General features: G+C 41.3%; 1 protein-coding gene across 1 annotated transcript; it reads right to left on the minus strand.

Annotated features, from left to right (window-relative positions):
• Window positions 1-397: 397 nt before the first annotated feature.
• On the minus strand, window positions 398-3,074 carry LOC146614162 (uncharacterized). The gene is made up of 7 exons (XM_085377312.1): window positions 2,979-3,074; window positions 2,732-2,868; window positions 2,564-2,657; window positions 2,086-2,418; window positions 1,473-1,644; window positions 1,128-1,255; window positions 398-718 (listed from the first exon to the last, which is right to left on the minus strand). The coding sequence occupies exons 1-7, from the start codon at window positions 3,045-3,047 to the stop codon at window positions 398-400; spliced, it is 1,254 nt and encodes a 417-aa protein (XP_085233438.1). The 5' UTR covers window positions 3,048-3,074.
• Between the last annotated feature and the right edge of the window lie 20,041 nt (window positions 3,075-23,115).

The raw sequence follows: 23,115 nt of genomic DNA on the forward strand, positions 1-23,115 counted from the left end.
TAGATCCACACATTCCAACAAGCGAGTCCTGTGAAATAACAGTGGGAACCTGTGATACAGATGCAGAAGTAGATGGTTGATCACTAAAAGAGTCTCCTAGAGAATGTGTTTGTTGGGCAACTTCCTGTTCCATCCCTACATGTTTATCGTGATAATGACTATGTACATTATGAAGATGTTTTCTAAAGCCATTGTAAGTACAAAAAGATGAAAGACATCCCTGCTCTCCACATTTTAAACGCAGATTTTTGTTTGGATATAAACCATGATGAAACTTTAAATGTTGACAAAGAGCTGAACAATTTTTGTGGTGCATTTTACAAACAAAGCATTTGAACATTGTCAAACAGTTTTTTTTTTTTAAATCCTCCTAAAAGCGTGTGGACCTTGCGGGCATTTAACGGTCTCGCAGCAGACGTGCTCTCAGTTCCTTGACTCGAGGGCTTTCTTTTGTGTTTCCAACATCAATGTTGTAGATTGTGGTTTGAATGAAGGTGTAGAAACTGGAAAGAGCTTCATCATATGAGAGGCTGAAGACAAAGTGTGCTTTGAAAAGCCCATCAAAAGCAGCCACTGAAGTTGGAGCATCACATGGGATAGCTTTCTGGTCTACAACGATGAAGAACCTCTGAATGTTCTTCTTTTGTTCACCAATGCAGAGAAGGAAGGGCTGCCTGGTGTTAGCTTTCTCCAGGAAAGTAGTGAGGCTGACTCCTTCCTGGAATTTGAATAGCACATTTCAATCATGAGTAAAATTTTCTTTTCAACTGTTTGGCTTGCATATAAGGTCTGTGGGCCCAAGCAAGTAACCCGTCTTAACACAAATGGATCCAAGTAGAATAAAACAGAGTAATGCTTTATTTTTGAAGTTCACATTCTTCTGTTTGCAGGGGCAATGAGTGTGTGCTGAACCCAAATCTGTGGATTAACTTCTTTTGGAAAGGAAAGCCATACCAGATTTTATCTCTTCTGATATCTATAGATACAGCATGATTTCATACCAAATACACAAAAGATAATTAATTTACTGCGTCTTTTCTGTTTTTATCTTGTGGCTTACCATGGACCAAAAATCATTAATTACAAACAGTTTTTACAAAAAATTAGAGTAGAGTAATAGAGCATACCTTGATGAATCTCACAAGATGATTGGCTGCCTGTGCAGAGCTAATTCTTGCTGTTTTTTTGTGGCCTTTTGATGTTGGGGGCAGGAGATGCAGCAACAACAGAAGAGCTGCCATGTCACTATCCCAGCCTTAAAGACAAAAAGCACATTTGAGACAAAAGGTTAAACATGAACTAGAAAACAGTTGGAAAATAAGCAGTTAAATGATGAGATTTCTGGAAATGCTTACAGCCACAAGGATGCATAAATTACTAATTTACTAGTCTATTTACGCTCAGTTAACTGTTTTAGGACAGACAAATGGAAATGTAAGTATTTTATATACTGAAACACTGTCCAAATTTACCCCAGTCATTTGAAGCCTCCGTATCAAAAGATGCTCGTAACTCCTCAACACAAGGACTTGATGGAAGACTTTGGCTTTCTGCGATGATTTTTTGCTTGAAATACGAAGACCACTTTGTAAGAAATCTTCCAGAGGCCTCATCTCCAAGCATCATTGCAAAATCCTGATCAATCTATTAATAAGACAAAACAGGAACCAAATAGATTAGATTAGATAGAACTTTATTAATCCCTCGGGTGGGTTCCTCTGGGAAATTCGATTTCCAAAAAAGCACAGCACCGACAGAAGTTACAGAGTTATACACACACACACACATATATATAAATACAGAGACAATATAAATAAAATATACGAAGGGGATAAATATAATAAATAGGAATAAAAATAAAAATACAAGTGAATTGCACATTTCAAGTATTGAGTCTATTGCACCGTTGACTATTTACAAAAGTATTGCACAAAAGTATTGCACAGTGAGGTGAAGAGGCACTACAGCTTAGTTGTTCCCCCCTCCTTTGTCCTCCTGTTATATACTGGTTACTGGTTACTTAAGTGTTCTTGGCAAAATGTTATCTTTAGTTTCAGATCATGAAATGTCTAACAATATGCTCACCAACCCCGGTGTATCAAGGAAACGAGGGAAGACATCCAAGATTGATGATGTTGCATCTGGGTCATGTACCAGCTTCTGTCTATATTCAAAAGTAGCTTTCATCTTCTCTTTAACCACAGACCTATCTGTTGAGTGTCTAATAACAGACAGAGCCTCTCTGCACTCCTCACCAAAAAGCTGTTCACTAACAAACAAAGATTCTCTTCGGGTTGTTGGACTGTGCTGGAAGTTTGGCCTGGGACACCCACTAGCACCATCATAGGTATTGCGTTGGACAGTCTTGAGTCTCCAAGCAAGATAGCCAGTATTAGCCTCCGGATCATAGTAATGTTCCTGCTCATGCATACACATTAATCACACACAAAAACAAACAAAAAACATACACAACAAAAAAATGCAACAAAGGAATGCATATTTGGTACCACTTTAACAACATGTATAAATTACAGAGATGTTGCGTTTCAGAGATAACACTTACATAGCCATTTTTTGAGTAAGGATCTTGGAGATATGGAAAAAGTGTTGCAATCCCCAGTGCATAGTTAGTCCGAACACTTATGGGTGGAATCCTCCTTTCAAAAACAAAAAGTGTATTGCTCTTCTGCTCACTCGACAATTGTTTTTATGATCATCAAAGAATACTTACCCGTGTGATTCTATCATATCTGCAACCAGTATGTTGACCATTTGTCGACGAGTTGGATCTGACAGTGTTTTAGTTTTGTCGTATTCATTGAAAATTTCTTCACCCTTTGGGTTTGAGCTCAGGACACTACACACCTTCTGTTTAAAAAAAAAGTCATACTGATTAAACTGAAGTCAATTATACAAAAAAGTTAGTGTTTGTAAAATGCTGTTAAGCACTGGAAATTGCTTTAGGCTTTGCTTTTGACCTGCTTCGCTTCATCGCGATCAAGCTCTTGTAGGCCCTTCTTCCTGTTCTTTGTACTTTTGAGGATCATAGTTGAATCTGATGAACTGGTAGAAGCTGGGGACGATGGATGGTCTGACAATGAAACTGGTGATGTCAGGAGGGCAAGAGGGATTGGCTGTACCGATGACTCTGATTCATCGTCAACCACACTGATCTCAATGTCTTAAAGGGAAAAAAAGGCACATAAAAGGCACTGAAAAAAATGTGCAAAATGCATATGAGAAGTCACAACAACTGCAATAATGTTCAACCACATAAATTATATCTGATAACAGCATGTAATATGCTCTCAACATGTAAAAGCATTTTACAGTTTTTCAAAGAAGAAAATTGGAATCTGAAAGGTTGTTAAATCTGGCTAATATTCATGTAAACTTTGAAGATCATGAAGAAATGTACTCCTCTAAATTATTATGGATCTACTGTACCTGTTGCTGTCTGCATTCTATATCCAACTTTGAAAGCTCGAACTCCAGACTTTACCAGCTCATCAAAAATGTCTGCGTCAACTTCAGTGTCAGAGGTATCAGTGAGGATGAGTACACCTTCTGTGAAGAATTGAGGCTGCAAGCTGAACTTGTCCATAACTAAAACAAAGAAATCCGAAATGTCACTATACTATTAAAACCACCAAGTCTTACTGTTGATCACTTATAGGTGATAATTTTATACTCATTTAAAATTGCACATGAGTACAAACCATCTTTAAGAAACTGGTGGAAATGAAAGCATTCATCACTTTCTGGAACTTTGACATACTTCTGCACTCCCCCATATTCCACCTTTGCAAGCATATCCTGTGTGGAGATTCAATAAAAAAATTAGTTGTACAGTAATTAATTGGACAAATAACCTGGTAATCAATTGAAAAAAGAAGAATCATGATCCATAACTTGTGTTAAGCAAAGCATTTTCCCAAAAGACAATTCTAGATACTAAACAATTTGTCCATCTTTCAAGTCAATATTATAGTCACGATTACGTCGACTATCAAAGTCGCTTTGTAAAATCCCAAAAGACAGGAATAAGTAATAGGATTTAAGAGTGTAATAACGGACTGAAACAGAAGATGGCAGCACTGCATGTACAAGGATGCCAGCTGCCGTTAAACCCCGAAGAAGAAGAAGCTGTGTCCCAGAATTCATAGCGCGGCCCTGCTCAGTTTCCAACAATGGCGGCAGCTAGTTAGTTTTAATGTTACTGTTAATATTCTTTCTGGGTCACAAAATAAACGTTTAACATATTTTCAGGCGAGAATGTAGCTGTGTAAACCTCAAATATCTGCTCAGTTTATCAAGACACCACATATTTTCAAAAGCGCTCCGACGTTTTCGGAGACGTCTGTTACCCACTAGCTCGTTAGCGAGCCGGGGGCTAGGTCACTAGAGCCGTGAGAACACCGGACTCCCGGCAAATCGTTTTCAAACCCACCGCCGTCTTTCGCTACTCAGGTTAAACATGATATATAAGTCACTTAGATAACTTAAAAATTTTATTGTTTGGCTTTTTTCAGTATTTTATTTGTTCCTGAGTAAATCGGCTGACTTTATTAAACTCCACCGAAACACTCTGCACATTTAATTAACATTTAATAAACTACCATCTTGTCTTTATTTTTAGTTAGCACATACCTTAAACACTTAAAGCTGTAATCTAATGATAGTTATATAAGAGCAGATGCTGCTGGTGCAATAAGCTGTACGTTTTACGTCCAATTGATGCATGATCTGATTAGTGGACTAATTGCAAAAATAATCAGTGACTAGTTTACTATCAAAATCATTGTTTGTGGCAGCCCTACCCACAACACATTTGTTAAAATGATGCTCTCTATAACAACTGAAGAACACAGACAATAGTTAATTCCGTAATAAATTATAAGCCTTGATCTTTTTAATTTTTACCTAAAGTGAGTGCACAAAACTCTGAAAAGATCTAAATGTTAACATAGAAGCCAGTCAGCACATCTGCTACTGCCGTTTACTATATCAGTTTATGTGGGAGATAGTTTTCAGGCTTTAAGTGCCACCATAATTTTATGCCAACCTAAACATTGTTTTAAGTGTATTTGAGTTAGCAAAAAAATGACTGAACACTCATATGCAAGTCTTTTGCCCGCCAACAATACATTTCAGCTAGCTAAAACAGATTTTTATGCTATCACCGAGCAACGTGCTAATGCTTTTCACACAGCTTTGTCTCGACTCAAAAAAGCCACAGAAATAAAACGTAGTAGTAATAATAATTACAAGAATCTCATAAAAAATGACTTACCAGGTGTGGCAAACAACTCGGAAAAATGGAGAGCTAAATGTTCTGAAATGGCTTCCCTTCAGCTTCATTCGGAACCTGTGATGCTGGGGCGGAGTCTATGAATTTACTCTATTAGTGTCATAGCCCCTTTAGGAGTTCAGAGTTAAGAGGTCAAGAGTTAATGTTTCCATTTTGACACCTCCAGATTTAATATAGAAACACTCCTTTTTAACACTCGATTTTAAATACTAATGTTTTACACCTCAGAGTTACATTAAAAGAAAGTGACTCTACTTAGAGTAAAATTAACTCTGCTTTTGCACAAGGTCTACTAACACCAATATATTTAACACTTTTGAATTTGCTGTGTAGAGGCTGCAGGTGGTCAGAGTTATAAAATAAGAGTATTAGCACAGAAGTTTAATGACCAGATATTCTTTTCTTTATTCTTTTTACAGATTCAAACCTTTGTATCTAACATTTCACTAAAGCCACTAAAAATAAACCAAAACATATATCAAGTAAAATATAATTAATCTGATAGCCTTGGTAATCTTCAAACGACAACAGAAATCGTAGGTTGCAGTTTGTAGTTTGCTTATTCAAACTGATCCAAAACTAGATAGTAGGTGACTCCTTTTCTGCAACAAACATAAAATAATGGTTAATATGTTGACCTTTCAACATGACAAGTAAAAGTTTTTGTTGTACTGACCTTTTACTTGCACGTCTAAAGACCTTGAAATGGCTTCTTGGAGGTCGGGGTCATTTGACAGGTATTCTTCCTCAAACAGGCCAAGATATGTACTGCAAAGCCAGAATGTTTTGTAAATTATTTAGTTAAATTACATATAAATGATGTTGACATAATTACATTATCACAATACATAGATTGGCCTCAGCATTATTAAAGTTGTGTGGGATCATCTTGACAGAGAACAGAACAAAAAGCCTGGAGAACTATTGCTGAACCACGCTTAAAGAAATTCAATAAAAAGAAGACATCGCCATCATGAACGATGGTTAAGAGAGTTCAAGCTGTGTTGAAGACTAAAGTAGCTCATATCACATTTTTAATTTTAAGCTCATTAAAAATGTACAAGTTTTGTTCTACTCTAATATACTGCGCTTCCATGTCTGTTTGTAGACATAATTTTGTAGACTTCAGTAAATCACTGCGCTTCTTTCCTATTTTTCCAGCAAAATACAAAGAAAGGAGGGGTGGCTCATGACTTTTGCACAATATAGCTCAAAAGATTAAAAGATACAAACATCTACAAAACACATACCTGTAGGATGTGCTGGATAAACTTGGCTGGGTAGGTCCATTGGACACACTGGAGGTGTTACTAGAGAAGACACGTGTGTCACCAGTAACACTGGCAGAAGAACCCACTGATACGCCAGGTGTGTTGTCACTGACAGTGGCAGTAGCAACGCAACAGATGACCTCATCATCAACAGACATGGACTGTGTGTTAACAATGGGAATGGCTGAGGTAACGTCTTTAGAAATTTCACCTGTGAGAACACAAAGAACAGCAGTTTAACTTTTGAATAACATCAAATCACATATATAGCTTTTACTTTTCATGTATTTAGGGGTACATTTCTTTCTGCTCAAAATATTAAACTAAATTTAAATATGATTTTAACAAAGACTTGACACTTAACTAAAGACACAATGCCTAAGATGACTAAATAACTGACACTGAATCAACTTAATTTCCAGTTTATTTGGAGCTACTTTTAGATAGGAATATTTACCGCATTTGTCAGAATTCAACATTTCTGTGAAATCCTGCCTGCTTGTATGGCTACTCTCTCCATCAGAATAAGCCTGTAAATTAAAACAGATAATACATTTCATTATACTGACAAGAAAATGGCATAGTAAATATTAGTAATATGTTTATGTATTATGTATTAAAACATAATACAAGTGACAATGTTTAAGGGAGTTTAAAATCCATCTTTGCCTTTTTCACTCTCATTTTATGAACATACATACATTTGCTGAAATGCTCAGGATTACTTACTGATTCATTGTCCTCACATAAAATCACCTTGTCAGGTCTGACATAAATTGACTTCTGATGAAGTCACAAGGTCTTCATTCAAAGTCTGTTTGGAAGTGAGTGATGGCTCAACTAGTTTGGTGTGGCATGCCAGCAAAATCTGTAGCCTAGGGGAGGAAGAAAACAGTGTATATGAAATTTTTGTTAAGGCTAACAGACTGCAATACAATACAGTACATTAAAAGGCTTAATTTTTGTTAACTCTAAAAGATATCAATCCAGTCATCTGATCAGTGCTCCCAGATCCTTTTTGGAAATACCCAAAGTTGACCTTTAATAGTATAATAATCCAAGTAACAAAAAAAAATCTTTTTATAAAAAAGGATCTAAAGCTTACCTGCATCCTTCAACAACTGGCTGGAAGACAGTCCTTACTGCCTGCATTACTTTGTCTGAGTACCAGTGCAGATTTTATATGTCCATTTTCAAAAAGCCAAGTTTTTTTGTTACGCCTTGGCACATGTGCAGTTAGATGGTCTGGTAAGAGAATCGCTTCTTTGGTGAAAGACTGAGCCACAGAATGTGACCTGCTTAGCTATATCCCTCACCAGACTCCTGTACTCCTTTTCCTGGTCATCCCAGATACACCCCATAATGGCCGTGTTGTCTGTAAACTTTTGAATATGGCATAATTCAGAGTTATAGCAGAAGTCAGAGGCGTACAGGGTACATAGACTGCAGGATAGATTCTGAGAAATGATGAATTGTCTGCGGATGGGGTATGAAGTGGTGGGTCTGAGCTCTGACCTCTGATGAGAGATAGAAAGGGGATTGTGTCTGCGTAGGTGAGTAAGTGTGCATGTGAAGGCAAAATGAGACATTCATGCAAATGAGTTATCTTCTGCAGTGTGGCCACTTCAGTTTCAAGTGAGCAATAGCCTCTTAGCACTGCACTTCATCTACATTTCCATATTTATTTCATTTAATAAGAATTTATAATTATTAAAATGAGACACTTTTGACCCTGGAAAACCCAAACCTTTAAAAGATACAGTACCTTTAACCTATCATTAAGTGGAACTTACCAAAAATCCAAGTGCTTTATTGTACTATTATGAGCGATTTTCATTGAATTAGATTAGGCCTAGTATGTCATAAATTTTATGACTCATCCTTTGTGAAAAAAAGTGATTTGAATTTGTAGCATGATGGAATCTGTAGTTTTTGGTCACAACATTGTATGATGAACTTGTGCAACATCTTAAATTGTAAAACCTGCTGTAGGGTCTGTAAATCAGCCTGACCTGCGTGTGTTGAAATCAAGCACAGTGAGGAATCATCCCTGCTTGTATAAATGGTTTATCACATGCTGTGACATAAATGAAAGCAGCTGTGGTTAAATATTCTATATTAATCCTTTTGAAAATTCACTGTTGGACATGGTCAACATTTCTCTTAAAATCTTGCTTCAATGTGGTTAATGTCCATCAAAGTGGTCACTTACCACTTGGCTCCAGAAGCAATTCAATCTTCCTACGCAGCTATAAAATGCTCAAATAAACCATCTACATATGGTTTTGGAGCCTGTATCCAGTTGACATATTTGGTGAGTATAGCTAAGTTCCTTCGTAGTTGTGTAGTAGTTAAGTTCTTTATCATTTTCATTTTGTGATGCACCCATGCATTCAATCAGAGAAGATTTTTAGAAAAATGTACCTCATCAGTGTGATAATCATAAATAATAGTACTGCTGGAGCTGAAGACTGAGCTTTTAATGAGCTCAGGAAAGAAACAGAAACAGAGCAACACATTTAAAAAGTACATTAAAAAAGTCAAAGCTGAATTGATTACCCAAAGGGGATTAAAAGAGTAATGAAAAATTAAATTTGTGTGTTAGCAAAACAAACGCTTAAACTAAATGATTTCCTACATACGCTAATTAAAAATGCTTGTGCGGTCTGTATTTGTTGAAGTTGTCTGTTTTATCATGCCAAACGTATGGTGGTCCCGTCTTCAAGATCTCTGTGAAGGATTTTCCTGCTGATGCACTAAAGGAGCTAGTAAAAAGTTTCCTTAAACTCTGTTCTAAGTCCCCCGCATTGGCCAAGGCATTAGAAAATAAGAAGATATATCACAGTGTTCTACAGCCCTGCCCAGCTCTCCTAGAGTAACTGCCTGTCTCCTGGTATCTCCTCCATCATGTTCTTTAGACTGTGCTGGGAGACAGAGTGAACCTTCTGGAAATGGCACATATTGAAGCGCCAGTCTGTTCTTTATGAACAGACCTTGGATTTAATCATTGTTAGAGTTTGTCTTTCACTTTAATGAAATCATAACTGGAGTGAGATTTCAATCAGACATACAAGTTGGAGGAGTCTCTTTAAACGCTTAGGTTTGAATGTAAGCGATGGAAGTCAAAATCCACAGACGGCATGTGAAAAAATGTATTTAAAGTGATATGACATGATTTATGATTTAAAGTTGATATGACGTTTTGCAAATATGAAGCTTTTGCAGATCAAAGCAAATGTCCAACAGAATTACATTTTGTATGAAAATTAGTTCAGAGGGCTATACAACTCATTTATTTGATCATATGTGTTCTAACATCTGGTAACCATATAGGATTTCTTATTTTCTCCACAGTCAGTGAATGAAACACCCCTATCCTGTTTTGAACAGTGAAAAAGTCCAGCAGATCTCCTTATATTTAACCCAGTGACAAGCATGCATCCAAAGGCTGCCAACCTTCTTGGTAATAGCCTTGTTTGTTTATGGTAATTAAAATAATGCCTTAGAATTAATGTACAAATAAATTTTAATTTGCTCATTACCCCCTGCACCATTTAGATGAAAATGATCATAAAATAGCTACAGAGGCCAAGATTTTCTTTGACCTTTTGAGTAGTTATTTCAGCTAAAGTCTGCCAAAAACGTCCCATAACTTGGCAATGAAACGTTGACTCTGTGGGGAGCAGGCCACTAGTAGGTACTGTCATGTGTTGTGTGGTTTAAAACTGTGTTCATTAGCACAGAGAGCTGTTAGGATGCCAGATTTCACACAGGGGACACCCCTGTGTGAATCTTTTTGCAGCCTACAGCAGCAACTGAGGTCATCCACTCTGTCAGCACAATAGTATCTCCCTTCAAAAAAGCTAAATAGAATCATTTCCAAAGAGTGCATGTACGTTAGAAGATTGTTCTCCTGTGCAGTGAGTGTTGTCAGCCTACATTTCCCTCTTCATGTAATATGATATGAAAACTATTATGGGTAGGCCAGAGAGCCAAGAAGTTTGCTATGCTTTATGCTTTTATACTGTTGTCTTTCTCCTTTCCTTTGCTCCCCTTTTCCCACCATGCACAATAGCATAACTGTATTCAGATGGAGTAGCTGGGTTCAGGATGCTTTTCAGACTACAATGGGCAAGTTCAAAATGGAGAATTCACAAGAGACAAAAGGCAAAAGGCTTCAGAGATGCAGCAGAGGAAGACAGAGCAGCGGGAGTCCTACATTCTCACTGTTTTTTTCTTGCTGCCTGGCAAAAGACAGTCCTCAAAGGACAGAATGAAAAAACATATCATTATTATCATTATTATAGGAATGCAATATTAGAATAAAATAATGTGTGTGTGTGTGTGTGTGTGTGTGTGTGTGTGTGTGTGTGTGTGTGTGTGTGTGTGTGTGTGTGATTATAAATTGTTTTTAATACTTATATATCCAAGCATTTATAAAAGTCACAATCACACACATATTATTATATTTTCAACATTTTGGGGGGTCATTTTGCCAAATGCTACTGCTCAAATTGATGTTGAACTCTAATGTTATGATGAAGAATGGAGGTCTAAATTATTATTTTTTTTCTGTAACTAATAAAAACCACTAGTTATCTACTTAACATGTGTACATCCTTCTCATAGTATAGTCTAAATGCGTGGTACAAAGTTTTGGAGCTGTGTGTTCAGCATGTTCTTCAAGTAATGATCAAACTGAGCTTGGCCAGACTTACAAACAGTGTAACTCCTGCCAATTTAAAAACTAAAGCAGGGATATATACTAAATTCAAACACTGTTTCACTGTGTTTGGTGGTGCAGAAATATTAAAACATTTGGAGAAGTGCCCAATGTAACATGAGAAGTTAATCTCATTCTGCTACACCTAAAGTTACTACTTGGTTTGTATTCACAAGAACACACTTATGATAACATTTTTAAAATATATTTTAAAAACTTCTATTTTTAAATATGATAACAAGATTGTTTGGGGTAGGAACAAAAAAGATAAATGATAAATAAAATAAAAATCCAAGACAAACGATGTCAAACCTTTCAGGAATGTTTGTTTTTGTTGTGCTGTATTTTACATTCATTTATTTATTTATTTATTTATTTATTTTATGCTGGAATATGGATTGCCTTTCAAGACAGCTGCCAATGTTGCAAGTTATAGATATCCCAGCATATTAACTCCAAGCCCAAAAGACCACGCAATGCTCGGTGAAACTGCAAAAAACTTAAGAGCTACATCTCAGACTTTACAGGCATCAGTTGACATGTTAAATGTTAAAGTTCATGACAGTGCAATTACAAAAGAACTGAACAAATATGGATCATTTTGAAAGGTTACCAGGAGAAACCCTCTTCTCTCTAAAAAGAATATGACAGCACAGCTTAAGGCTGCACATTTTTTTCTGAACCAACCACAAGACTTCTAGAACAGACCAAAGTGGAGGCGTTTCGCAATAATGCACAGCACCTTATTTTGTGAATACCAGACAGGATATTAGCACAAATACCTCATACCAAAAGACTTAGTTGTGAAGGAGTGGTGATTTGGCCTTATTGTGCTATCACAGTACCAGAGGACCTTGCAGTCACTCGGTCAACCATGAACTGCTCTACATACCAAAGTATTGTAGAGCCAAAAGAGAGGCCATCAGTCCAACAGCTAAATCTTTGTGAAAACTGGATCATTTAAGCAGATAATGATCCCAAGCACATCAGGAAATCTATGACAAAATGTCTGAAAAGGAAAAGAATCAAGACATTGCAATGGTTCAGTCAAGGCAAAGACTTTAACGCAATTGAAATGTTGTGGTGGGACGTTATAAAGCTGTGTAGAAATGAAGGCCCACAAAGTTCAGAAAACTGAATTCATGTTTTAAATGTAAAAAAAAATAAGTGAGCCAAAATTCCTCCACAACAATGTGAACGGATGAAGTCATTGAGACAACATTTATCACTCTTATTGCTCCTTAAGGTGATTCTACAAGCCAGTGATTACTGGGTTTTTCCACACTCCTTTTGCATGCTGCATGCTGTCCGGCATGACAGAAACAGCAACTCAGGTAAAAGCAGAGGAGGGGGGCTATGTGTTTACGTGCATAACGAGTGGTGATGTAACAGCAGGATCATTCACACGCACTGTTCTCCTGATTTGGAGGTTCTGGCAGTCTCGTGCAGACCTTTTTACATCCCGAGGGAGTTTACAGTAGTTATTGTGATAGCTGTTTATATACCGCCGGATGCTAACGTTAGCACGGCTCTCAGCCTCTTGCTCAACACCATAAACAAACAACAGCTTGCCCACCCCGATGGGGTTTTTATTGTCGCCGGCGACTTTAACAAAGTGTGCCTAAAGACTGTGCTTCCTAAATTTGTCCAATTTGTGGACTTTGCTACGAGAGGAGAACACACTTTGGACCATGTCTATTCAAACATCAGGCATGCTTTCAGAGCGACACCCCTCCCCCACCTGGCTGGATCTGACCACTTCTGCATGTCCCTCACCCCCACCTACACCCCCCTGCTGAGAAAAACAAAGCCCCAGACAAAGACAATACAAACCTGGCCTGAAGGAGCCCTCTCTCAACTGCAGGACTACTTCTCAACAACTGTATGGGATTTATTCTCCAGCCACAACCTCCAGGAGTACACGGACACTGTACTCTCGTAAATCAGGAACTGTGTTGACAATGTCACCGTCAACAAAAGGGTCAGGGTGTTTCCAAATCAAAAACCCTGGATGAATAGCGAAGTGCAATCCCTCCTAAAAAGCCGCAACACTGCCTTCAAGTCAGGGGACAGGGCTGCGTATAGGGCGGCCAGGGCAGACCTGAGTAGAGGCATCAGGAAAGCTAAGGCTGCCTATAGGAGGAGGATTGAAGATCACTTTGCTGACAACGACCCCAGAAAAATGTGGCAGGGGATCAATCACATTACCAACTACAGAAGCAATAACCAGGCGACATCTAGGACTGATGCCTCGCTGGCTGAGGATCTAAACCGTTTCTTCGCCCGCTTTGAGACGACCAGGCCCTCAGCTGTCACACCACTTCCACCCGCCCCCAGCACTGGCACACTAACACTTAGGGAGCACCAAGTGAGGTGTGTTCTAAGGTCAGTGAATCCCAGGAAGGCGGCAGGTCCTGATGGAATACACGGAAAGGTTCTCAGAGCATGTGCTGACGAACTGACCGGAGTCTTTACTAAAATCTTCAACCTTTCCTTGTCATCGTCACCGTCCCACCCTGCCTCAAAACCTCCACCATCATCCCCATCACCAAGAAGACAGCTGTGGCCAGCCCAAATGACTACAGGCCTGTTGCACTTACGCCTGTAGTGATGAAGTGCTTTGAGAGACTGGTCTGTCAGCACATCAGGGCCGGTCTGCCTCCCACTCTGGACCCCCACCAATTTGCCTACAGGACAAATCGTTCCACCGAGGACGCTATCACCATAGCGCTCCACACTGCGCTGAGTCACCTGGAGCACCGAGGAAGCTATGTGAGAATGCTCTTTCTGGACTTCAGCTCAGCATTCAATCATATCATCCCAGAGATCCTGGTCCAGAAACTGTCTCACCTGGGACTCTCCACCCCCATCTGCCTCTGGATCAAGGACTTCCTGACAAATAGACCACAGTCTGTCAGACTCGGCCCCCACCGGTCCAGCACCATCACACTCAGCACCGGGTCTCCACAAGGATGTGTTTTGAGTCCCCTCCTGTTTACGCTCTACACATCCGACTGCTCCCCTACCCATCTCTCAAACACCATCATAAAGTTCGCGGATGACACCACAGTGGTTGGACTCATCTCAAGGGGGGATGAGTCGGACTACAGAGATGAGGTCAACAGACTGACTGAGGGGTGTTCAGTTAACAACCTCCAACTGAACACCACGAAAACTAAAGAACCTATCTTGGACTTCGGGAAGGGCAGAGCAGACCCGGCCCCACTTTACATTCACGGGAACTGTGTGGAGAGGGTACACTCCATGAGGTTTCTGGGCGTGCAGATCTCTGATGACCTCTCCTGGACTGCAAATACCACGGCGGTGGTAAAAAAGGCCCAGCAGCGTCTCCACTTTCTGAGAGTGCTCAGGAGGAACAACCTGGAGGAGAGGCTGCTAGTGACATTTTACAGAGCCACCATAGAGAGCATCCTAACGTACGGCATAACAACATGGTATGCAGGGTGCTCAGCTGCGGACAGGAACGCACTGCAGAGGGTCATCAACACAGCCCAGAAGATCACTGGCTGCTCTCTGCCCAGCCTGGAGGTCACTGCAAACTCTCGGTACCTCAGCAGAGCTGGCAATATCATCAAGGACCACTCTCACCCCAGCAATCAACTGTTCGAACTATTACCGTCAGGCCGACGGTACAGGTCACATAAAACCAGGACAAAAAGATTCAGGGATAGCTTCTTTCCCAGAGCTATCACCGTAGTAAATCAGCACAAAAACAATTGAACCTGCTTAGCTATACCATACCGTCACTGCCATTATATTATGCTGCTATTCATACTGTCATTATATTAATGCTGCTATCCTGTATATATCGTACTTACTATTGTTTGAGTACTTGCGATTATTTTATTGTACTTTTTATATTTTACATTTATATTTATTATTTATCTTGCACCAAGGGAGTGGCACTCCAATTTCGTTGTACTCTGTACAATGACAATAGAGGCTATTCTATTCTATTCTATTCTATTCTATTCTATTCTATTCTATTCTGTCTTGGTTTTAGTAGAATAAATACAAATTACACAGTGTAATATGTCATATACTGTGTTGCTGTTCATTTGAAGTTGTATTTAATTAATTTCTGTTAAGTACCAGAATATTCTTATGGACTACCTAAAACCTTAGATTTGACAGAAGTATTTATTTATTTTTTATCTGAATGCATTGTTAAGAAAAATATCATGGTTAGTGTTCACTAAATAGAAAACAGATTGATTCCTCTTTGATATGCCCTAGAATTATTTTGAGTTTGATCCAGTTCAGGATATCTTTTTAATACCAAGAAAATAACTTGGGGGATTACAGTATCTACCTGATTCAGCTCTACCTGATAGAATTTATCTCTAACTTGATGAATTAATGTAACATTCTCATCCTCCGCCTGTACCCAAACAACCAATAGAAACCAGCATAACCAATCAAGACAATCTCCAGTGTGTTTATTGGTTTTCAGTGCAACTTCAAAATTCTACTTATAGGCTTAAAAGATCTGATAGTTTGACTCCTCAGAATGTTTCTGGTCTGCTTCCTGACTACTTACTTACTGCTTACCATCAAGTGGAGGTTTTATAACTATATAACTCAACTGTATCAGATCCTAAGTGTCAGTATTGTTTTTAGTTGCATTTAATTGAATATATTCTCTTGATACTTGCTGTCATATGTACTTTAATGTAACACACGTTGAGCTTCGCTCTAATGAATTGTGGTATAGAAGTAAAATTGTCTAGAAAAAGCATCGAGTTAACTTAATGAAAGCTATTAATGCTATTAAAGATGTAAGGGTAAAGTCAGAATATCTGCTTGACAAAACAGGGCCAGTTTCATTAAATTTAGAGGCATACAATTTTTAAATTGTGGAAAATATTGTACAGGACACTGTCCTACATTAAGTTGCTATCTTGTTAAAAATTATGTTTTCCATGACTAAGTAATATATGAATTACAGACTTTTTCAAGTTTTACATGGGTCTACACATGTTTTAGCAACAAGAGTAGCAAATATCACATGGATATTTAAAAGATTTTATTTATTTGTTTATTTATTGTTTGTTTTTTTACATACAATGGACATGGTGAAAATAAAAGGGAGACTTAAAATTAATTTTCTTAATTGTTCAACTTTAGCAACATTTTATTTAATGACCAGATTTGTATGGTACATATCTTAGTTTTAATAAGCAAATAACTTGCTTTATTAGTAAAGAAACTATTGAAGTTGGTTCATTTTTTTTGATTCTCAGAACTTCATCAGGTAAGTAAATGGCCTGTATTTATATAGTGCTTTACTAGTCTCTAAGGACCCCAAAGCGCGTTACACATCCAGTCATCCACACATACATGATGGCAGCTACATTGTAGCCACAGCCACCCTGGGGCGCACTGACAGAGGCGAGGCTGCCGGACTCTGGCGCCACCGGGCCCTCTGACCACAGCCTCCCATAAAGGTAATATAAGGCTGTGAGCTCTTCAGTGGCGCTCTGTCAGGACAAGCAAGGCAAGCAGTGCTTGGTTTGTCAAATCTTTAAAATAGACATAAATGTATCAAAGTACAGCGATCTCACTCCTTTCAACACAGACAGCGCTATCATGAAGCTCCTCACCTGTCAATTTGTATGTGCATCCAGCCTTTACGTTACAGCCATCTTCTGACTGGAGCTGGGTGAGCCCAGAGGCCAGCGGCGTTATTCTGGTGTTTTGCACACGTGCATTGCTGATAAAACTCTGGCCTTTGACAGCAAAATGAGGAGAGACCACAGCACAAGGCAAGCTGCCGCTGGCTCACTTTTCACTGTTCTGACATCCAAATTGTGGGGCATACACAATGACAACATTCAAAATCACCCCTAACTTCCCTTTGAAGCTCTGGTGAGCCTGCCCGACACCCTCTTCATCTGCACAACACTATTCATATGCTCTTACTTCAACATCATGCCAGTACATTTCTTTTCCTACTGTATCCATATCATAGCAGAGCAGCCTGAATCCACCTCCAGTGCTCCTGGTCTTGATTCCCTTCCTCCTTCTCACACAATATATCTACCTTCCTTCTCTCCATCATATCACACCAAATGCACTTCCTGACTCAACCCTCCCCATTTATTGAGGCTTTCGACTCTATAAGAAGACTGGCTTGTGCCTCACTGTGTCTGAGTTCTACAGTGAGGTTTTTTGAGATCACAGGAGGCCGACCAATCAATATTAAGGATAGTTTATATCCAGATATGATGTTCTAGATATTTAATTAAATCCTTATCTATCATACATTATCGTTACCAATATAGAAGAATACTCCTAAGTTGTGGTTGGTTCTGCAGCATCAAAACATGCATAAAGATACAAAAAGTGTCATAAAGAACTATTTTCAGACACAAGCTAAACAAGGACCCCCAGAGCACTGATCTCAACATCAAGCTGTCTGTCTGAGGCTGTATCCCAGATCAGGGTCTGAAGCCTTAAAGGCTGCATTTTAAGGCCGATTACGTCACAGCGACGCGACGAAGGCTGTCCCAATTCGAAGGCTGCTCGAAATGCGGCCCTCAAATGCGTCCTTCATTTCCCTGAATTTTAAGGATGTGGCGGTGTAGACTTCGTGGCCCAACATATCCCAGAATGCATAGCGCGGCGGTGGGTGTGGATAATTTTGCCGGAAAAAAAAACGACGGATGAGGGGCGCCCGAAGAGTAAACTTTAAGTAAGTACTGAATATTATGTCACTTATTTATGTGCAAATGTTTAATAACGAAGAACATTAAAACATTACTGTTGGTCACATGTCGGCAAAGTTATGTGACATTAGTGACGTTTGTACTAACTTGGTTTTAAAGCCTTTACTTTAAAATATACGCCGTTCAATAGCTGACCTTAATCTTACACAGAATGATCAAAGGTCATGTAGAAAGAAACAAACAAATGAACAAAATATTTTCTCCTTCATTTCTGTCAAACAATGCTGTATGATGCGTTTCCAGCTGTTAGTATCATGGTTGCTAGGCAACCTGGGCAGCGCGACGGAGGCTACACTGTCCCATATCACAAGCCTCGCACTTCCGGCCTTAGCGGTCTTTGAGTACGCGGCCCTTGAGGACCATTAAGGCTGCGTACTTAAGGCTGCAGACCCTGAATTGGGATACAGCCTGAGATTGCATGATGAAAGACAAGACGGCTAGACATCTTAAATCCACAGATGAACTCTCCAAGAAGACCATCTTAAGTCACCATTGCTTAAGATGGCGGCGCGCACAGACACAGCGGCCCGGAGCTCCTACACTTTTGCACTTTTGGTGGTACTGTGTATTATTTCACACAGTCTGGGGTTACTTCAATACAACAGAGATGATCTACTACAACTAAGCCGTGGAGATCTTCAACTTACATCCGAGTATCTCATCCCCCCGGAGATCGTTAAGCAACCCCCGGGGCTACCCGCAACAGCAAGCCGCAGGAGGAGACGTTGCGATCGGAGGCAGAAGAGAGGCAAGCGGGGAGGCCTGTGGGCACGGCTAAAGACTAGTCCATTTAAACCACCACTCCCGATCATATTCCTCTCCAACGCCCGTTCAATCCGTTACAAACTGGATGAAATACGACTGCAGATCGCCACTCGACGGACTTTTAATAACTGTTCGTGCATGATTTTCACTGAAACCTGGCTGGACAGCGCCATTCCCGATGCGGCTATCGATCTAGCAGGCCGCACCGCCTATCGAGCCGACAGGTCTGCGGACTCGGGTAAGAAGACTGGCGGGGGGCTGTGCATCTATATTAACAACCTTTGGTGCACGAACGTCACGGTAACGGAAAGACTGTGCAGTACAGAGGTAGAACTGTTGGTGTTAAAGTGCCGTCCATTCTATCTCCCTCGGGAATTTTCTGCCGTTTACATCTGCGCTGTTTACATTCCACCAGATGCTAATGCTAAGCTAGCGTTAGCACAATTGAGCAGCAGCATCAATAACAGCCTGGTAGCACACCCGGACAGTGTCTTTATTGCGGCTGGGGATTTTAACCACGCGGACCTGAAATCTGTACTTCACAATTTCCACCGTAATGTGAAGTGTGCTACCAGAGGAGATAGAACGTTGGACCAGGTGTACACCAACATGGCGAATGCGTACAGAGCCCAGGCTTATCCCCACCTGGGTCTGTCAGACCATCTCTCCCTTCTGCTACACCCAATATACACACAAAAGATCAAGAGCACTGGGATTACAACCAAAACCGCGAGAACATGGCCGCAGGATGCTATTCCGATGCTTCAGGACTATTTCCACTGCACAGACTGGGATGTATTCAAGGTGCAGGACACTGACAATCGTGTCGCATTGGACAGTTACACCTCCACTGTCTTGGACTACATCTGTTTCTGTGTAGACAATGTAACAACTTGGAAACGATTCCGTGTGTTCCCTAATAATCCACCCTGGATGACACACGGAGTTCAACAACTTATTCGAACAAGGAACAACGCTTTCAAATCCGGGGACCAGGAGGCATACAGTGCTGCCAGGGCCAACCTGAGAAGAGGCATCAAGACTGCCAAGCAGCAGCACAGGAGGCGTATCGAGGCCAGGTTTGAGAACAACACAAACCCAAGGCAGGTCTGGGAGGGCATCAGGGCTATCACGGACTACAAAAGAAGAACACCATCACCCTCAGCCGACAGTTCTACTCTGGCTGAGGATCTAAATCTCTTTTATGCCCGTTTTGATAGGGAGAACACCGACCCTGTCCTGTCCCCTCTCCCCTCAACCGACCCTGCTCCGGTCCTGAGCACTCATGAGCTGAGGCGTGTGTTCCGGAGCATTAACACCAGGAAGGCGGCCGGGCCGGATGGAGTGCTGGGCCGGGTGCTAAAAGACTGTGCTGCGGACCTGGCGGACGTCTTCACCTCTATATATAACACCTCGCTGTCCTGTTCACTGGTACCATCCTGTTTCAAAGCAGCAACCATCGTTCCCATCCCAAAACAGTCTAATGTCACATGTCTGAACAATTTCAGACCTGTGGCACTCACCCCCATTCCCGCCAAATGCCTGGAGAGACTGGTCATTAAACACATCAGAGCTGCTTTTCCACCATCCCTGGACTCGCACCAGTTTGCATACAGGGAGAACCGGTCAACCGAGGATGCAATCGCCACAGTGCTGCACACATTACTGAAGCACTTGGAACACAGGAACACCTATGCACGGCTCCTCTTTGTAGACTACAGCTCGGCTTTTAATACCATCCGGCCATACAAACTCCGTCCCAAACTCCACCAACTGGGACTTAACTCCTCTCTGTGCAACTGGATTGTGGACTTCCTCACTAACCGTAGACAGAGTGTCAGAGTGGGTAAGAACACCTCTTCCACCCTTGTGGTCAACACCGGTGCCCCTCAGGGGTGTGTTCTGAGCCCTCTGCTATACACTCTCTTCACCCATGACTGTATTTCCTCCTGCGCGTCCAATCTCATTGTTAAGTTTGCAGATGACACCACAGTGCTCGGACTTATATCCAACAATGATGAGACAAACTATAGGACAGAGGTGCAACAACTAGAGTCATGGTGCCACGACAATAACTTGGTCTTAAACACCAAAAAGACCAAGGAGATCATTGTAGATTTCCGGAAGAGGGGTCATAACAACCATCTGCCTCTCTTCATTGGCAGTGAGGCGGTGGAGAGGGTGAGCAGTTTTAAATTCTTGGGGGTAACGGAAGGCCCAACAGCGCCTCTACTACCTGAGGAGACTGCGGAGCGCACACATTCCCAGATCTCTGATGTTGAACTTCTACAACTGTGCCATCAGCAGCGTTCTGACGTATGGATTTCTAGTGTGGTTCCCCAGCTGCACCAAGGCCGATCAGCAAGCACTCCAGCGGGTGGTGAAAGAAGCTGGCAGAATTATTGGAACAAGTCTGCCAGAGATCAGTAATATCTTCCCCACTCGCTGTCTGAGGAGGGTGCACAGTATCCTGCGGGACCAACATCACCCTGCGTGCCACCTTTTCCATCTGCTGCCCTCAGGGAGAAGGTACAGGTCTATACAGGCCAGAACATCCAGACTGGCCAACAGCCTGTATCCACAGGCTGTGAGGCTCCTGAACTCTCTGCCCCCCTCTCACGGACAATAACCATATCCAACTTCTTAATAGCAATGAACTGGTCTGCATTGGTGCATCATATCTTTATTCTCTTCCCCCTCCTGCCCCCCCCCCCCTCTTTCTTAAATAGATAACTATCATATCTGATATCATATCTCACAGTACAATAATATTGAATGGGTTGCATTGTTGTATTTTGTCATGTTTCTCAGGTCTTTGTCTGAATTTCTACGAACATTATTGCTAAGGATTGTCTTATTGCATTGGAGTCACACTGGGTTAAATATGTACACTTGGGTTTTAAGGGGTATTTATTATTTTCTTCTTTTTTTTGGGTTGTATGGAAGCCCCAAACACAATTTCATTGTTCTTGACAATGACAATAAATAAATAAATACTAAATACTAAACAACCGAACAGCCAGGTACCTTGAAAACTCTTTGTAGGTATGCCAACAAAAAAGGAGCAAGATGAGAAATTCTTGGAATTTTAATGCATTTCACAGCAAAAAAGAAAAAAGAAAAAAAAGGACTCCTGTGTGGCTTCATAGTGTCAGGGTTCCTGGGTCGGTGACCCAGTATTTTCAGCTCACGTTCACTGTTTATCTTCTGCCTGTTCCACTTCCTGTTTTATTGTGTTAGCCTTGGTCCTTGTGCATTATGTTCCGTCCTCTTCCCGTTTATCATTAGTTCATTATGTTCAGCTGTGTACTCACCAGGTTCTAATCTCTCATCACTCAGCCTGTGTATTTATGTCCCTCAGTTCAACCAGTCCAATGTCGTGTCATTGATGTTATTGTGATGTTGTCCTCTGTTCAGTTCCGTCAGGTCAGCCGGTCAGTTGTCAGTCAGTCTTTCATTCATCCACTCAGTCAGTCGTCCAGCCGGCCAGCCGTTTCCTACTTCTGTTCTGTTTGTTCACTCCGTTGACAATAAAACACCAAGCTTCACCTACCTGTGAGTCCAGCGTTTGGGTCCTCCTTCTTTCGTCCACGACCTCATCCTGACAGAATGACACGACCCGTGCCACGAAGACACGATGTGGACCCAGCGGACTCGGACCTCTTCGAGCGGCAGGACGCAGCGCTCTCCATTTGGGCGGAGAAGCTCAGGTGGAAACAGCGGCTCTTCTCAGAGAGGGAGCACGTCTTCGAGGGGACTCGTCTGGCTGTGGGCGGGCCTCGGAGACGCCGCGGTCCTCCACCTGCTGCCTCACCTGCAGCGGAGCATTCGCCGCGGAGAGTGGGCGTCACAGGCCAAGCTTCGGCCGCTCGCTCTCCCGCTGCTCCGCTCCTCGCTCACCCGCCAGCCGTTCTACTCACCGGACCTTCAACCTCGCCATGGCACAGCGGCTCCACCTACCACCTCGGCTCAATGGAGGCTCCCGTGCCAGAGGCTCATCTGTTTACCCCGCCCGCTTCCTCTACCCGGAGAAAGCGGCACACACGCCACCGTAACATGAACTATTTCCAGCCACTCCCGGCGGGGAGTCCCAGTGACTGTTTGCCACCTTCCTCAGTTGACTCTTCACATAAGATAAATAATAGACGCCTCTCCGATTCATGGGGAACGTCCCTCTTGGACGACAATGTGGACTGGGTAGACTTTTTCTGCTCTGTTTCCCCAAAGACAGCTCAGTTAAAGACTGTAAATAGCGGTGGCAGGAAGACCAGAACACTCCCCAATAAACCCGTCAGT

Source organism: Diplotaxodon limnothrissa, linkage group LG18 (genome assembly GCF_057381915.1).
Source record: "Diplotaxodon limnothrissa isolate DT_005_m linkage group LG18, D_limnothrissa_male_GT1.1, whole genome shotgun sequence".
Taxonomy (NCBI): domain Eukaryota; kingdom Metazoa; phylum Chordata; class Actinopteri; order Cichliformes; family Cichlidae; genus Diplotaxodon; species Diplotaxodon limnothrissa.

What these genes read in the sequence shown, in the direction of transcription:
- LOC146614162 (XM_085377312.1), bottom strand. Translation starts at nt 3,047, where the DNA reads ATGATCCTCAAAAGTACAAAGAACAGGAAGAAGGGCCTACAAGAGCTT. An exon ending in ATCGCGATGAAGCGAAGCAG is followed by an intron (nt 2,869 to 2,978) that starts GTCAAAAGCAAA and finishes TTTTTTAAACAG; the next exon opens with AAGGTGTGTAGTGTCCTGAG. An exon ending in ATCTTGTGAGATTCATCAAG is followed by an intron (nt 719 to 1,127) that starts GTATGCTCTATT and finishes TTCAAATTCCAG; the next exon opens with GAAGGAGTCAGCCTCACTAC.